Source organism: Aphelocoma coerulescens, chromosome 28, assembly GCF_041296385.1.
Source record: "Aphelocoma coerulescens isolate FSJ_1873_10779 chromosome 28, UR_Acoe_1.0, whole genome shotgun sequence".
Taxonomy (NCBI): domain Eukaryota; kingdom Metazoa; phylum Chordata; class Aves; order Passeriformes; family Corvidae; genus Aphelocoma; species Aphelocoma coerulescens.
Window position 1 is genome coordinate 4,444,661 of NC_091041.1, and position 17,743 is coordinate 4,462,403.

Sequence of the window (17,743 nt, forward strand, 5' to 3'; positions counted from 1 at the left end):
TTCTCCCACAGCAGTTACTGAAAATGAAGATATTTAATCATCTCCTAGATCCAAGTGGAACTTTTTGCAGAGAATTTCTTTAAAATCACCCTTCTCCTTTTCACAGGCAGGTGAAACAGAAAAGAAGCCCAAGTGCTTTTTTTTTTGTGGGTTTTTTTTTTTTTCCAAGTTGTCATATTGTAATGAATCTGAAATGGATGCATGATTCCTCCCTCCTGGATTTTTTTCAAATGCAGAGCAAATGTTTCAATTACCAGCTCCGTGGGGGCTAAGAACAAGTAACATATGGCAAAACGTTGCACAGAGAGGTTGTGGACTGCCCATCCCTGGAAGTGTCCAAGGCCCAGCTGGATGGGGCTCTAACTGGCTCTAGTGGAAGGTGTCCCTGTCATTGGCAGGTTGGAACAAGGTGAGCTTTAGGGTCCCTCCTGTGGTCCTGTGAAAATCCCTGCCCAGTTCTGACCCGTCCCAGTGTCAGTAACTGCAGACACTGGTTTTTAGCAGCATTGCCCTGCTTAAGCAGTGAGGACCAAGGCAGCCAAACCCCTCCTTCTATATCCCCTCAGATACCCAAAGTAGCTTAAGGGAGTTAGGTGTCCAGCACCCTCTGAAATGGGAGTTGCTGGGGGGAAAATCTTCAAAAGCATCTTAGCGGCTTAGGCTAAGTCCCTTTGACTCCCAGGGGAACTTAAGCTCTTAAGAAATGTAGGTGCTTTGGAGCATTTCACCCCCTGTGCCTCGCTCCACTGGATCCCTGCAGGTCCCTGGCTTGGTCCTGGCTGCAGGAGCTGCACTGGGAAGCTGCTTCTTGCACACACATCTCAGTTTTATTATTTTTAATAATGCTCTCCCAGACCCCGTGCTCGGTGCTTACGAGCTGCACACATGGCCTTGCTTAGAGCTGGAGATTAGGCAGCACACAAGAATGAATGTCTTACAGGAGCTCTTTTACTGTAAGAACTAATCTTATTCCTGAAATGTGACCGTATCTAGCACAAATCTGACCCCACTGGGGGCCATGGCGTCACTTAATTGCATTCTTTAGCAAGGATTGAGGTCTGTTAGGTGGTTTGCTTGTGTTGCAGGAGATCCTGTGCCAGGGAATTTAGTGAGGGTTTGCAGGTCCGTGGAGCAGCACAGGAAGAGTGCCATTATGTTGGCTTGGCTGGTGCCAGGAGCTTGGCTGGGTGCTCAGGGACAGGCAGGGGTGAGCAAAGCTGCTCCAGAGAGCACAGACAAGGTAAGCTGTGCCCTGAGGAGGGGAGAGGATGGGTGACAGAGCCCTTGGGATGTGAGCTTTCAGCAGAACAATTCCCACGGGGTTTCAGCCTCGCTGTGTGGCAGCTGGGTTCCAGCAGGGCGTGTTCTGCACTGGAGGCAGGAGTCGTGCAGGGGATGGGTCTGTTCCCTATTGGCAGGGCCCTGCCAAGGAGCAGAGCAAACTCTGTCCTCCATAGCCACAGGGGAACCAGGTGGGTGCACATCCTGCTGTCCTGAAAATCCCGTATCTGGGGGGGAGACAGCCAGGGATGTACCTGCTCTGAAGGATGAGTTGCTGGATTGGAGCTGACATGTCCTAATATCTCTGCCAGCACTTTCTGTCTCCGTCAAGGGCTCGGGAAGCACATTAGCACCGGAGCGGAAGTGTCACCCTCTGGCATCTCCTTCTCTAATCTTGGAGCTGTTGCTGCATCCCCGGTACCAGATCTTCTCCATCGGAGCCCATTATATGGCATGAAAAGCCGTGCTGGCTGTGGGAGAGCGGAGCTGCCAGGCTCCTCTCTCTGGAGGAGGCAGAACATTTCCCTGACATTCAGTCCCCTGCGTTCAGCTCCATCCTGGGGGGACTTTGGGGACGTGCTGCAGGGAGCAGCCAGGCTCTTGCGTGCTCTCAGCTGTGGAAGATCATTGGTGCCACGTTTGGGGAGCACATGAGGCTCACGGAGATGTTTGGTGGCGTTTTTGGCACTGGCGGGGGTGGATATACTGCTCTGATAAAGAAAAATAAGAGTTTCTGAAATGGTGGCTGAGCCAGCATGATTTGTTGGATTTTATTTTAATATAGACACCTAAAATAGTTGGGTGGATTCCTGCTCTCTCCAACCCCAGCCTTGCTGCTGGGAATGGGGAGCTACGTGACTGAAGGAGGAAGAAGGGAGAGCCAGGGAGCTGCAACGCGGCTCCATTTGCTGTGCTGGCATCGATGCCACATCCCCAGTTTAATTAACAGTTCCCATCACAGCTATTCACGATGTTCCCACTCTCTGCTCGCCCCTGACAGCAACAAAAGAAACCCCAACGCGTTGTTGTGCGCCCTGGAACCCTGAGAACCCCGTGTTAGGGCTGGCTGGAGCCTCTCTGTGTTGCTCTAAGTGTGTCTAGAACAAACATTTGAAGAGATTCCCAGTGACAGGATTCAGATTTTTTTCTCTTTTTTGTACCAATATTTGTGCTCATTTTCCGTGAGCCGGCACTGAAGCACAGACGATCTGGGCTAGCACAGAGCACACAGCAGAGGCTTTGTAATCCTCAAAGTGCAAGTCCAAAGCTTCTCTCTGAAAAGTTGTTCTTTAGGGCTGAGTACATATGGGGACTTCTTGTTTATCCTGGCTTTTCTTTTAATTCTGCACAGTTCAGCCTTGGAGAGTTAATGGGACAGAAAAAGATTAAAATGCCCCTTCACACTGCCTGTCCCGACGGTCTCCCACCCCGATGTGTGTCAGAAAGCTTAAACAGCCTCGCTATCCCCTTAGTCCTTTCAAAGCCTTTGATCATTGTACAGTATCTCCTACCTGGCTTTCCTCCAAAAGGTGATAAACCCCGGGTTTGATTTCTAATTGGAGTAACGATAGCGGGAAGGAATCTGTCAGATCTGAGAGCATCCTTCCACAGCTCTGGCCCATTATCACGGTGCTCAGTGTCTGGCTGATGGGAAACCTCTGAGCTGCCGACCCTATGAGGAGGTTGTGGCTGCAGCTTTCACTCTATTTTCAGCCCTTCTGGGGCAAATCTCACCTCTGTGACTGAGGGAAGCGTTTACCAGTATTGACACACAGGACTGGGGTGGTGGCTAAGAATACAGCTCCCTTAATGCCATTCCAGCTTTGCACAGGGATCAGGATAAAGCTGTAAGCAGGGAGCTCTGTTTGGAGCCAGGAGTTGTCTCCATGGAAATGTGCTGGCAGAGTGAGGGGCGCAGGTGGGTGCTGAGCTCAGTCTCCCCTGCCACAGCCCTGCTGATGTGCTGGTTCTGTCCTGCTGCCACGTTCTGCCATGTCCAGGGCAGAACTGGTCAGGAGAAAAATCTCTCCCACCTCCTGTGGAGGCTGCGTTTGCTTGATCCACCAGGATCAGCTGTGGCACCCCCTGCTCCAGGGATTCTCCCCTCCAGTTTTGTGTAGCTCAGTAACACAATTCCTCTGTGTGGTGCAAGCGGGGAAACTGAGGCACCGAGTGGGGTAGAGGCTCTTGGATGTGCAGAGTGCTGTGGCAATCCCAGCCTTGGAAAAGCTGGATCCCCCCATGGAGCTGGGCTCCTCCGTGGAGCTGATCCCTCCATGGAGCTGGTCTCCTCCGTGGAGCTGATCCCCCCATGGAGCTGGGCTCCTCCGTGGAGCTGATCCCTCCATGGAGCTGGGCTCCTCCGTGGAGCTGATCCCTCCATGGAGCTGGTCCGTGCCCACGGAGCCGGGTGGGTGCTCGGTGACACCCTGGGGAAGGTGCCCTGGGGTCCGTGCAGGGGCCGCGCGCTGCCGTGGCCGCTCGGGCTCTGCTCGGCCGCTGCCCGCCCGCCTGCCCCTCAGAGCTGTCCCTTTGTGCTCCGCAGGTGCTGACAAGGCTGGGGAGACGCTGCAGTTCCCGCTGAGCCGGAGCCTTCCCGGCTGGGGCCGAAGGCCTTTGCAGAGGATGAGGATCCTTCCCAGCCCTGGGATGTCTTCGCTGGTCTCCCTCGTGAACCTCCTCTCCGTGCTGCTGATGGACTGCGTTGCTGAAAGTGAGTGACTCTGCTGTCCCCCTGCTCATTTTTTCACCCTTCTCCTTTTCATCGCTGAAGAAGTGAAGCTCAGTACCTGATCGAGTGTTACATTTTCCAACATCCTTAACTTTCCAGCAGTGCCTCCTATTGTTCCCAGCCCCGCCTCGGAGGGACACAGGGTCCTCACAGCCTGCTTTGAGCTTCGGGTTGCCCCCAAGGCTGCCAAAGAGCTGGAGAGAAGGGAGGGAGCTGCCTGACAGCTCTTGCCAGAGCCCTCCTCCCCCTTGTCCTGGCCCCATCTCCACCCAGCTCACCCATATTGTCCTCTCCCACTCCTGCCTTTCAGCATCTGTCAGACTCTGGTGACCGTTGTCATGTTACTTTCTGGGGCTGGATTCCAAACAGCCTTTCAAGAAAGAGTATTATGTTTCTCCTTCCCCTGAGTGAACCAGTTCCAGTTCAACACAGTTTTTATCTTTGCTGCCTTTCAATTCCTGCTTTAAAAAATGAAAAGGGGAAGGGAAAAAAAAAAAAGTGAAAATCTTCAGCGACTTGAATGTAATGTTCCTTCGACATGAAGGCTGATCGCTTGGGATCAGTGGGGAATAGACTTTTCCAAGCTGATTGAATTATGACTTTTTTTTCCTCCCCAGCAAAGCTGCTTGAAGCTGGTGAGAGGGCTGCTCTGGTCAGCGTAGCCCTTGACAGCTTTTAACGTAATCGCTTCGTTATCGGGGTTTATTACGATGATGCGGTTGCCAGGGATTGAATGGATCCGCGACCTTTTGTTGCTGGGAGATGTTTTTGGAACAGTGCTTTCCATCCTCTCTGCAGTAGGCATGGGGGGATGTATTTGCCCTTGCCTCTCTCCTGAGTTTTGCTGGGTTCACGCTTAATCCCTCTTTGCAGAGAGAAACACTCGAGTGCAGAAAGATAATGTTTTCTTCTATTCTTTTTCGTTTCAAAGCCTGGGAAGTGAGCTGGGCTCCGGGAGGTTCACTGTGGGGTGAAGTGTTGGCTGTGGGTCAGTCTGCACCTCAGATGGCACCACTGGTCCATAAAGGCATTCCCACAGCTTCAGCCTGAGCTGTCTTGAGTGGCAGCAGCAGTGCAGAGTCTGGCAGCAGGGAGCTGCCTCGAGCCTTTTGCCCTAGGATTTATCCAGGGTCCTACTGTGGCGTTGGAGCCGATGCTCTTGCAGGGTCTTTATGAGCACCCAGAGTCAATGGGTGCTGCTTTGTGGGCTCAGGGTGGCTTTGTTGGCTTGTGAAGATGGGCATGGGGAATCTCCATTCCCGGATCTTTGTGCAGTGGAGTCAGGAGTGGGGATACAGTGGAACTCTGCAGTCAGGGCTCCAGGGTCTTGTTCTTGTCCCTGGTTTGCTGTAACACGCCTGGCAAAATCACTCAGTTTACAAAGCAAACTGCAGCTCTGCAGGCAGGGATGGAGAGTTCAGGTGTTCTGCAGCTCTACAGCCTCTCTGTATAAGCAGAGCCCTGATTCATCCCTGGTGATACCTGAGTGCCTGTGAAAGCTGGGCTCCGTTTGAATTCTGAGTGTACAGCAAGGCCTGTGTGCTCAGGGCTGGGAGTGGGCACTGCAGAATCAAGGCTTCCCCAAATCATGGCTGTGTGACCTCGGTTCTCTTGTGGTTTTCGTTTTCCTGGGAAGGAGCACACGTCTTGTCTGTCCATCATCCTTGGGGTGAGGTTTGCTCAGAGATTGCAGCAGAGCTGGGAGATCCCACATGGTGTCTGACTGCTACGGAGCCCTTTTGGGGGAAGTGTGCTCTCAGGGGGGTTGGTGCCCGTCAGATACAGAATGCACCAGTGCTGTGGCCTGAGCCCGGCTGGGATCTGTCACTGCTCTGCAGACATCTTGCTGCTTGCAGCCGAGTTTCTCTCTCCTGTAGTTCTGCAGTGTCCTTGGATCCTGAACTATGAGGGTTTGTGCTTTTTTCCTCTGGCTGCTCACAGATGTCCGTGCAGGAACTTTGCAGGTTGCTGAGGTGGGGCTGCTCTTACCTGCTTGCTGTGCAGATGTTGGGCCAGGTGTTGTCTCTCCTCCTGACCTGTGGAGCATGCCAGCACCTCCCTGCTCTGTGCCCTTGGGGATGCTCCCTGGTACCAGCTGTTTGAGTTGCTCTGGAGCTGTTGCTCCCTGCCTGGTGAGGATGAGTGGGCAGTAAGTTGGCAGCTCCTGGCTTTGGAGGACTCCTGAGTCCTGGAGAGATCCCATTTCGGCCAGTAGCACCCGAGCTGGTCCGTGCTGCTCCCCACCGAGCCTTGCAAACAGCAAGCAGCTTTGTCTGTCACAACTGCAGAGCCTGTGTGAGGAGCTGCCACTCTGTTCTGACAACGTCCTCTCCCATCAGATGGCCCTGGGCTCTGGCACATTCGCGTAATCCCTTGGCCAGCGTCCATTTGGCCGGCGCTTGCCATGGCAGTGACCCCATTTCCTGCCCTAATTCACCCCAGGGGCTGCCGAGGCCTTGCAGCCCCCCGGGCACACGGTAGTGGTGCCCCTCCTGCCATGGGAAGCCCACATTGGAGAGGGAAACCCTGGGATCCTGGCTTTTGGAGGGCATCACCCTCCCAGCTTCGCAGGGGAGCAGATCCCAGTGCAGCAGAGCCTGGGCTGAGCTGGGACTTGCCTCCTCTCCCAGAGCAGCCCTGGAGGAGCTGTGGCCTCTGCAATCAAAGGACCATTAAAATACTTCCCTTGTTTCTGAGGCTAATTGATCTCAGTCAGTGATTTAAATCTTTCTGTGGCAGGAGCATTCTATTTAAAGGAAACTGCCATTTAAATTAAAAACCCAAAGCACCACACTACTTTCTGCCTGCTGTTCCTCCTTGGGAAGCTGGGGAGGACAATAATTGAAAGGTGTTACACAGACACTGTCTCTTTTTCTTTGGTTGCATATGGACACTTTCTTTGTTTCTCCTATACGGTCAAAGGCAGCCATGGAACTGGAAATTACTGATTCCATGATTATTTTCAGTGGCATCATTAAATGGAAAGTATTATCCTTTTGTTAAGGATTCTGCTGTTTGTGTGAGTACCATGACTTGGCATCACTGCAGGGAGTGAGGGGAGGCCTCCCCAGGAGCTGCACAGCCAAATGTGGCCCTTGGAGCTGAGAGGAAACCAGGCAGCAGAGACAGATGAGGCCTGGAGACAAGTCCGGGGAGAGGAATAGTTCCCAAATTGCTGATGGACCTGGGCACAGCACCAAGCCTCGCTGCTTCCTCTTCATGCACCCAGCCCGAGCCATAAAACCTCTGTGGCGAGCACCCTAAAACATCTCATTTTGTGCGTGCACAGAGCCAGCCTCTGTCGCTGGGCAGGAGCTGTTCCTGCCCGGGATGTGCAGGGCACAGCTGCTTTCGGCCCGAGGGCAGTGGCCAGGTCCCCCGGACCTCCTCTGCCACCCGAAGGAGCAACGGGTGCTCCAAGTGCTCCTCAGTTGCAGATAAAAGCCATTTACTGTATGGAAATGTGGCCATTTTTCTGACTGGAATCAGCATGCTTGCTGTTTTCAAGTGGATTTTTCTCATTGATTAAACCTTTGTGTTTTACAGTAGCACTTTGCTAATTGGCACTTTGCATACACAGAAGGCTGGTGCGTGGCTCTCTCCACCCCAGCAAAGATTTAAGAGCAGGGAACATTACTTATTACTTACGTTTCCTTCCTTTTATAAATCATGGTATAGAACCCTTACTAGCACACTCTGAAGTATTACCATAAATAATTAAGTCTAAATTGCAATTGACAAAATAAAAGAATAAAGCCCCTTTTATGATGCATTACCCTGGCTTTCTTCCCTTTTAATTGCCCTTGCTCCATCATTAATTTGCAGAACGCAGTAATTCATGGGAGGTGCATGTGAGGGGGGGCTCTCGTGCTCCGTGAGCATCCCTGGTGCCAGCAGAGACAGCAGCCAGGTTTGCACCATGTGGGACTCACGGAGATGATGGAAAACATGTGATGGGATGGGAGTGGAGCTCCTCTAGGTCCACGTTCAGGCTGTGTTTCGGGGAGCTGGCGCCTTGGGAAAACGTGTGTGGCATGGAAGGTGTTTGTTCTGTGCTGCCAGAGGCAGGAGCTGGTGGTTGGCAGCACAGCTTGGCTCACGGAGATCCAGATCCCAGCCACTTACAGGTGTATCTGCCACCTCTCCTGAACAGTCCCTCCCATCCTCTCATCCCTACAGGATAGCCCAGCTGCACAGCTCACAGCTTTTAGCTCTGGAGGTCCAGGCTTTGATCTGCTGTTAGCTTAGACAGCGGTTGTCAGATAAGATGGGAGTAAAAATCAAGGAGGCTGCATCGTAGGACTTGATAGGCATGTTAAGTCGACATCAGTGGGAAGGAAATCTCTCCACGGTGGGGGAAAGCTGCTCCAGTTTAAAGTGTTTGAGATGGATTTGGGACAAGGCAGCAGCACTGCCCCAAGAGAGGGGAGATGTTGAAATGTGGTGAGGCTGAGTTGTCCCAGAGTTTGGGTCATAGACCCTAATTGTTGGTGGACCCCCAAAGTGACAGGGAACCTGCGGGGCTGAGGAGCCAGGGAGGTGCTGCAGAAAGGCTTTCCCCCCTTGGTGGGTGGGCTGGAGGGGGAGCAGAATTCATGAATTGAAGGTGGGAGCACAGAGGAGGTTCTGTGGTCAATCGGAGAGTGGTGTTTTCACTTGGAGTTGCACATTGTCCCTGCCGTTGGGGGAGTCTGAAAGAGGAGGCAGCAGCTGAATCCTGAAAAGGCAGAGATCCCTGCTCCCCTGCCCACATCCACCCTCTCTCCTGTTCCTCATGCACCAGTTGCCCTTGCAGCCAGGAGCTGCCTCCATGTCCTTGCTCCTGCTCTGCCTTTCCCTTTGCTGCCCTCTCCGTCTGCCAGCTGCGATCCAGCCTGCGCTTTCGGAGGCTTCTGGACTGGTTGTTGTCTCACTCAAGGACACTGAATTAACCTTCTATGTCACCTTGTTTTAGGTGGGGCTGCCAAATAGTGGTCTTAGGGGGGCTGCCAAATTGTGAATTTAAGGGTTGCCAGAAACAGATCTGTGAGAGTCAGCGGGGCTGCCAAACAGGGATCCCGACTGGATCAAGTGATGTGTCTCCTGTCTTTTGCTTCTTCTTTTTTTTTTTTTTAAAAGATAACTCAAATTGGAAAGTTTGTGTCTTCTGTAGGACCTGGAGAGGAAATAAATCAGCTGTTGAAAGAGCTTCCTTGGGGGCAGGGGGGGCTGTCACTTCCCAGGTCTCAGCTGTGCACCACACTGCGAATGCTCATTAGATTAATCTCTGCTGAGGAGCACCTGGGGACAGCGGCAGCCACAGTGTTTGGGACCCAGCCATGGGTGTCTCCTGGTGAAGGATCTTTTTCCCAACCAGAGGTTCTTTCTGCTCAGCTTCATTAGATGGTTAAGTTAGGGGAAAAGAGCATCTGTTTGTTGTGTAAACAAGTGGCTTGTGTGAAAATGTCACCTGCAGAGGATTGGGATGGAGGAAATGTCTATCTTCACCATACCTGGATGCCAAAACTGGGGCTGTTCCTCTGTGTCAGGCTTTGCCAGGAAGCCAAGACTTCTTTCTTTATGACTTTTCTCCTTGGTTGTCCTTTTCACACCAGCAGTTCTTGCACTTGCTGCCAGGAAGGATGGGATCTTTCCGGTGTCTCTCCCAGGCCCTGGGTCACATTGGCTTTTCTTCTGTCTGGCAGGGTCTCTATGCTTGTGTCTTTCCAAGACCAACTCAATACAAATCTCCTGGGTCACTAAAGGGAATCTTTGAGGGTATTCCCACCCTTTTTGTGGCCTGGCAAGCCCAATATTATTCTTAGAAGGCAAGCAGAGTGTTTTTCAAGGACACCCGACCAGAGGAATGTCGTTCCTCCATGCGTGGGATGGAATCTGGGCTCGAGTTGCCCTGTGAGACACAATCTCCCAAGAACAGTTTTATTTACTCTGTGCCACTCTTCCCCTCCAGTCAAGGATGTTCTCTTGCAACATAATTGGTCCCAGTTCCCACCTTAGAAAGCTGTGATGTTCTGTGCACTGCGGCTGCCTTTAATTTTTGGGGGTTGTTAAGTTCATGAAAATAGTCACGTTTTTTACACCATCTGCTGTGTGCAAGGAGGTAACCAGGGTATGGGCTGCGGGCCAGGGAGCCGGGTGCATCCTCACTCTGTGACTGCACCTTCCCAACCCTCCTTCTGCTTGGTGAGGTTTGCTTTTTTGAGCAAGGGCTTCTCTGGCTGTGCTGTTGTCCGGTGTAACCAGCCCCAGTCTTGGTTTGGTTGCACCACTCCGAGTTCTCCTCCTGCAACCCCTGAACAGCCGTGTGGGGTTTGGCAGTGGAGCTGCCTGCCCCGTCCAAGGGACAGCCGAGAGCTGTGGGATGTGGCAGCGATCGCGGCTCACCCAGCCCTGCGGAGCGCCGGGAGAGAGCAGCGCAAATGTGTTTGGGATGTCTGCTGCTTTGGCTTTGAAAGGGGATACTGGGATGAATGATTTAAAGCGTTGACAGGAGGGACTCTGGGCTGACCTGTTTTCACAGAACCGCTGCGTGGAGGACCCTGAGCGTGTCCCATCCTGGTGGTTGCAGACGTGAAACGTTCCATGCAAGCGTGGTGGAAACCAGCGCTGCTCGTTTCATCTGCAGTGCACGGAGTCATTTCTGTTTCCTTTTGAGGCCGAGAGGAAAAGCAAAGCTTTAAAGAAGAAAAAAAAATAAATAGAAGGAGCTGCAACTGGTTTAGCATTCTACAAAGTTTCTCCGAGTCCTCCAAATCTTTAATTGACTCAGGAGCATAAAATTGAGAAGGGGAGAGAGTGAGAGAGCATGCGAGTGGCGCGAGTGATTTGAATAATTTATTGTCCTTTGAAGTTGCAAGAGAAATTTCAGCTGCCTTGGGGAGTAATTTCTCCCCATTCTGAAAGGGTTTCTCCTTATTTTAAACTCATTCAGAGGATGATAGTTTTGCATTTTCTGCATAATTAATGAGCATAGCTCCCCCCACTCTCACACAACCTCTAAAGAGTGGTGGGGTGATGAAACTTGGTGGTTTTTTTAATTAATAAAGTCAAATTAATTTGACTGTGTCCTCATCCTCCCCCACCTCCGTTGGAATCCATGGATTTATTCATAAATTAGTCTGAGCATGCTGCTAGGAGTGCAGACACTTAGAAATCTTTAGCCTGGACTTTGATTTGTTTGGGTTAATTTCTGAAAAGACGGTGTAGGGTTTTTTTCAGTTCAGTTCTTAAAGATCACCTTGAGACTGGCTCCAGTGATTTCCCAGGAAGCCAAGAAGATCCTCCAGCTCTTGTTTCCCTTTGTCTGTGTGGGGAGGATCTGCTTGATTTTGAGGGGGTTTGTGTGGCTTTTTCTGTGTGAGTGCTATGGTGCACCCCTTTTTTTCCAAGATCTGCTAATTGTGATTAATTCTGGTAGCTGCCACTTGAGGCAATGAAAGGGAGAGAGATCTTCTTCCTGGTGCCTGGAAGAGCTGAAGGACAGCCTCCTGGTAAGAAGCCATTCTTTGACAGGTGTCAAACATGAACAGGAACGTGTCCTACTCCAAAAAAGCTCACCTTCCTCAATTACTGTCTTTGATAGAAGAATTTAAGGCATCACTGATGCTTTTCCATGTTTCCATTTCTCATTCACATCTTGCACTGTTTTTCTGGCTCACTGAGTCTCTAGTTGTCCCAAAGCTGAATTCATCACATTCCCACTGCTGTCAGTTTTCAGCACTGTTGTTGAATTCTCCTTTTTTTATTATTCTTTTGTGTTTATGTTCCCACTACAAATCTGAATGATGAGTAGTGTGGTTCAGAGACAGAAATTGTAATGACTCGTGTGGTAGGAGTCGAAGTTCATCACTGTTAGAGGTTGTGCTCATCCATCAGTCATGGCTTTATCGGGTCTTGGTTTCTCATTTTCAGGATCTCCCATCTCAAGCTCCCTCGACATCCCAGTTCCAATAAGCAGTGCAGGCTCATAGCACACTGTTTAAACCCAGGTGTTTCAAGCTTGTATATCCAGAATCTCCTTTTGTTCCATGGAAAATGTGGGCTGAAGTCTCCTACCAGAGGCTGGATAGGAATGGTGTAACGATCTTGTAAAAACACCCCAAATTCTGTGCTCTAGGAATTGCACCTTACCCTGTTCCTGTAGAGCAGGAGCCTCCTTCTCTTGCCTGAAGGAGAGAAACAATAAGTGGAAGCAATGCAGCTTTTATTTACAGAGTGAGAGAGCAGAGGTTTATCAGACATGTTTTATTTGCCTGGTGTGCCTTTCATCCCCAGAAGATCCCTGCGTGCACGTGTGAGCTGCCAGGTCTGCCCTGGGGTCCCCCATCTCGTGGTGCCGTGCTTGCAGCACTGCAGCCCCTCCCGAGCTGGTGATGCAGGGCAGGGCTTCCCTGTGTGTTTGCAGCCTGCCAAGCCCTGTGTGCCATCACTGGCCCGGGGAGTGCAGCTGATCTCCCTGATCACATCCCTGGGCTCTGCGCTTCCTCGGGAGGACCACGAACTGCAGGAGCTTGTAGCGGTTTGTTCTCCCCCTTGCTGCTGACTCTGCTGTCACTTTGTGGTGGCACAGGACCACGGCTGGGCTGGATTAAGATGGCATTGCCCCCTGGGAGCTGGATCTGGGCTCGTTAAGCTTTTGCTTCTTGCAGGCTTGTCTCATAGGAAATGGTTTTCCACGTTCTGGTATCCCCTGTGGACTCTGGTTCTTTAGTGACTCAAACAGAGCAGTGGAAGTTGAGCAAAGAGCCAAATCCTTTTTAGCTGGGTCTTTTCTAGGTAGGTGGTGAATCAGGCTACTCCAGGATGCCAGTATCCGATGACATGGCTGGAGTAGAAGCTGTCTTAGCGATATGGCAAGGGCAGGAAGAGCTCCCTGCATCAAGCTTCTGCTTGCAAACAACCTGGGATTGCTGTCATTGATGGACAAGGGGCGCTCATTAAGTTGCCAGGACAGCTCCTTGGGTCTCTGGCTCTGCTCTGGGTTGTTATGCCTTGTTATGGGACTTGTGGACAGATGTGGAATGAGATGCTGTTACAGCTGATGGGAAGCACTCGTGTACCCCCAGGGTCCTGGCTGGCCACGTTGTTGTGCTCCCGTGCTCTCTGGGGCTTCCTGGCTGATCCCTGGGCTGCCATCCTGCATTACAGCAGTGCTCGTCTCCTGCAGCTCCTGCTGCTCACAAGCAGCAGCGTTTTCCTTGGAGTGCCAGAAGGTGAAGGAGAATCCTGGCCAGAGGTCCATCTGCATTCCCACCAAGTTGCTCCTTGGCCCTTGGGTTGGTCAGTGCCAGGAGGGGGTGGAAGCAGAGAGCAGCAGTTGGGGCACCTGCCGTGCTCACCATCGGGATGGGTGAAGGAAGGGAGGTGGGGAAGCTGAGGCATGGGAGGAGGATCTTTGTGGAATGGCCACACATCTCCCAGTCCTGTCCCATTGAGCATTTGCACCCCGTGTGTGTGTATCACCACACGTGCCCTGTGCCCTTGCATAAATCACAGCTGGAGGAGTTTTCCTGGGCTGTATCAAGGTGCCAGTCACTGGAGCTGGGACTCATCCTCTTTGCCATGCAGGGAGGTGGATCCTTTCCATGCCTAGGGATGTGCAAGGTAGCCTGGAGGAGTCCTGTTGAAACGGGATGACTTCATCCCAGCTGCTGCTCCCATGTGATAAGGAACGGCCCCATCCCTGACTACCAGCAGTTTAAATAGACCAGAAGGAAGGATTATGCTTCCCTTCCAGCAGGCAGGATAACGTGGTTTTCCTCACCTTGGATGTCAGAACTGGGAACAGATTTTTGGTAGCCTCAGTCTCCTCCTGCCTCAGTGCTGCAGGCTCGTACCTCCCCTCTGCAGGGTCTGGATCCCAGTGCACTGCAAATAGGAGCTTGAAGGCTGCATGGATGTGCCAGATCCCCAAATTGCCATCCTCGTGGTTGAGAACAGCTTGACATGTGCTGTCTAGGAAGGGTCTGCTGCCTCATCCCGGCCAAGGGGAGAGGGGGAGCTGGCACAGGTGTTGGGGTTGTTGGACATCCAGTGTAGTAAAGGTGATTTAATGAGTTCTTCATCTTCCTCACCCGTTTTCTGCATGTGTTAACTCCCATGCTGGTGCCACCCTTCACTGCTGTCCTTCCTCCTCCGGGGCCTTGCAGGAAAGGAGAGGGAGTAGTCCTCCAAGTGACATTCCCCATGTCCACAGGGGAACAGGCTGCATCCTGTGGTAGCCCAGCTTTTCTGAGTCAGGTCAGGGCTTTGGTGGCTCAGCAGCAGGGGAATAGCCAGGTGGAAGTATTTCACTTCTAAAAAAAACATCCTCGGTATTTTTTTACCCTCCTTTGCCCAACCTTGCCAGTCCCGTCTCCCTGAAGGGAGCCAAGAGCTGCTGACAGTAAGAGGAAGTCTCCGTCTGAAGCCTATAATTATCCTGTCTGCCTTCCCAGAAAAGGCCAGTTGGGGAGCGAGCGTGCTCCTGTTCCCCGGACCAGCCCTGCCTTCTCCTGCCTCCCCAATTACTGCTTAATGGACTTTTTATGATGATAAGATGACTGGGTTGGGGAGAAGTTATTGATGGGGAAATGGAATATAATTCACTCCCTGTTTGCTTGTTCTGTCAGAAAATCCTCATTTTAATTTTATTTGTGAGGCACTGAGAAACAGCCCTCAGAAAGAAAGAGTGCAAAATCTGTCAGTAAGACCCTGGATTTCATGGGGTCCAGAGTCTCTGCAGGACCTCTCCAAGGGGTGTCCTCACTCCTGTGGAGTGTCTGCATAGAGACTCCTCGCCAGTCCTTCTCCCAGTTTGCAGCTTTCTCACTTGTCCTGAAGAAAAATACAAATTCTGAAGCTATCTTCCTTGCTCTACCCCTCTCTCCAGCTCCCCCACTCCCTAATGCCACTGCTTTGGAATACGGACCCATTCCAAACAGTGCATCCTTGCTCCCCACTCTCCATCTGTCTCAAATTTGGCTGCTCTCTCCTGTTTTCATCTGCTCTGTGGTTTGTCTCCTCCATCTAATCTTCACTTCCTTGCTCTGGCTCTGAACACCTCCCTCGTCTCCAGCTTGCTCCAGTTCTCTTGCACAGAATCATGGAATATCCTGACTTGGAAGGGGCCCACAAGGATCATCAAAGTCCAACTCCTGGCCCGGCACACATCAGCCCCAAGAATCCCACCCTGTGCCATTTTCCCTGCTGATCTCTTCTCATTCCCACTGATTCTCCTATCCTTTCTACCTTCTGCTCCCCATTTAATCTCCCCATTCCGTGGGGTGACACAGCTGCTCCACTGGCTGTCCCTGTCCCTCACTGCTCCGCTCTCCCATCCCATCCCATCCCATCCCATCCCATCCCATCCCATCCCATCCCATCCCACCCCATCCCATCCCCATCCTCCCACACAGGGCATGGATCTCCACGTGCAGGCAGACCACAGCAGCACCTATGTGTAAAACTGCTTCCTAAAGCAGCAGAAAAACTCTGGGAGCGTGGCTGGACCCCAATCCCACGTTCCTGGAGAGGAGCTGAAAGCACAACTGCCCAGGGCTGTGGCTGGGGAGTACCTTGGGCTCATTCTCTGACTGGGAGCCCATCAGCAGCTGTGGAAAAGGGAGATGGAGTTTCACTAGACCAGCAGAAAGCTCCAGCCCAGAAACCAACGGGAAGAGGGAGGAGGAAGAGAAGAGGGTGTTTAATCCTGTGCATGGCAGTGGGAAGGCCGCCGGATTCCTTCCAGGTTGCTCTGGAAATTAGCAGGAGGTGAGAAGTAACAGGGAGAGATGTCTCATTCCAGCTGACATGACTCGGTTATTGGGAAATTCCAAAAGCTTTTGTCTAGCTTTCAATTTTCATCTTCTTCCCCCCAAGAAGCACATGTTGGGGAAGGTCTCTGAGTTCTCTCTCGTGATGTTTTTGTGGTTATTTTGTTTGCGTCTCAGCCTTCCGAGGCTGCAGCTGTGTTCGGTGCCACCCGGGGTGCTGAGTGTCGAGCAGGTCTGTTCCCAGACCATCCCCTGCTCCAAACTGCGTGTGGTGTCTAGACCAAGACAGACAGGCAGGTGTGAGAGATGAGGGTTGTCACCTCCCTGCTACGTGTGGCAGCCGGAGGTGCGGGAAGGGCGAACGCCCAAGGTCAGCCGAGTTTGCACCAGAGCCAGAGATCTGAATCCCAATTACGGGAATGATCTGGAGCCTGGAAGAGCACGCTGGGGTGTGCATCTAAAAGCAAAATAACATTGCCCATGAGTGACTTCATGGTCTCATCTTTTACCTTTGTTCTCAAAGGTGGAGGTGCACGTGTGTGTGTGTGTGTGTGTCTGCACAGAAAGGTGAATTTCCTTCTGCTGAATGTTTTTGAGCGAGGATAAAGGTTGTCCCTGCCTCTCCTGTAGCATGGGCACGCTCCCAGTGGGCAGCTCTGTGGGGGAATGTCGGGCTCGGCACCACGGGGCCGTTTGTTGAAGGTCGAACGGGAATGACGAGCACAAGGATGGCTGTGCCTGTGTGTAGGGAAACTCATAAAGCGGCCAGAGTGGCAGGAAAATGGCCTTCCTGCTGTGCCCTTGCTGCAGCTTCAGCTTCTGTGGCACTCTGGGGGACAGTGGAGAGCCTGCTTTTTCCGGAGGGGGGATAATGAGGGTTAGTCACCGGCGAGGGAGGAGCTGGAGCTTTGTGTGGGTTGGCGGGACGGGCGCGTGGGCTTCCACAGAGCTGCCAGCAGGCACCGGGGGCTCTGAAAATGGGAAAAAACCTTCTAAAATATGTGTTTTGTGGCTGCCTTTCTTTTGTTTCCGTGGATTGCTGCTGCTGTGGAAGAGGGGCCCTTTCAGGCAGGCTCCTGCTGCTCTGCACTGGGGCCAGATGGAAGAACAAGTGGGTTTCTCTTTATTTGCTGCCCATTGTTGAGGTTCTTTCCTGGGGGTGGCAGGAGCAGGGGGCAGAAGGTGAGGGGAGTGTGAAGCTCAGAGGTGAGTTTTGTCATCTGCAGTCAGCAGCAGGTCCCTGCTGTGGGGCTGGAGATGGGGGGAGACAGCTGGAATGGGGGTCAGGAGGATGCAGAGGCACCTCTGCAGCCCCCTCAGGGAGAGCCTGAGGACAGAGGGATAGCCTCACACGCTCCGGGGCAAGTCCTCCAGACTTTTCCTTGATGCCTGTGGGGCCAGACTGTGGACAGTGAGTGGAAGGGGACATGTCCCCGTCCGTGTGGGAGCAGCTTTCCACCTTGGACCTCCGAAAGCTGGCCGGTGGAGCCCAGGAGGGAGCAGCAGTTTTGGGGTGCTGAGGAGAAAGCTGCTCCTGCCCCGTGCTGTGTCAGGGAGGCCCAATTCCTCCCCAGCCTCCCGTTCCCTCCGTGACCCACCCACGGTGCCACAGGAGAGCAGCCGGCTCCGTCCAGGCTTGGGAGAGCAGACAGGGAAGCAGTGCACGTCCACAACTGGCTTTTTCTTCTTCTCCCCCTGCTCCCATCAGCTGTCAGCTCAGATATGTGAAGCTCATTTGTTCTCCTGCCTCTCTCCCACCCCTCAAAGCACCTCTGGGTTCTCCATCCCTCTCTCTGTCTTTGGCTTTTGATGTTACAGACAGGCATATGGTGGCCAGCCTGTCTCCCTCACTGCTCGTCCATCAGCACCTATTCACCATGGCAGCCCTTCCCGAGGGACATTTGGGTTTAAAAGCTGAGATGTCCCCTCCTTTTCCCCACTCCTACATCTCTCCAGCTTTCCTGCTGCAAAGCCTCTC

At 52.5% G+C, this 17,743-nt stretch overlaps 1 protein-coding gene across 2 annotated transcripts in view; it reads left to right on the plus strand.

Moving 5' to 3' along the window:
* The window catches only part of PTPRS (protein tyrosine phosphatase receptor type S), a 149,733-nt gene that overhangs the window by 52,202 nt on the left and 79,788 nt on the right, over positions 1-17,743 (plus strand). For both annotated transcript variants that reach the window (XM_068997088.1, XM_068997089.1), the window contains exon 3: positions 3,827-3,994. In XM_068997088.1, the coding sequence (XP_068853189.1) occupies positions 3,907-3,994 (88 nt within the window). In that variant the 5' untranslated portion in view covers positions 3,827-3,906. The remainder of the gene's footprint in view (positions 1-3,826; positions 3,995-17,743) is intronic.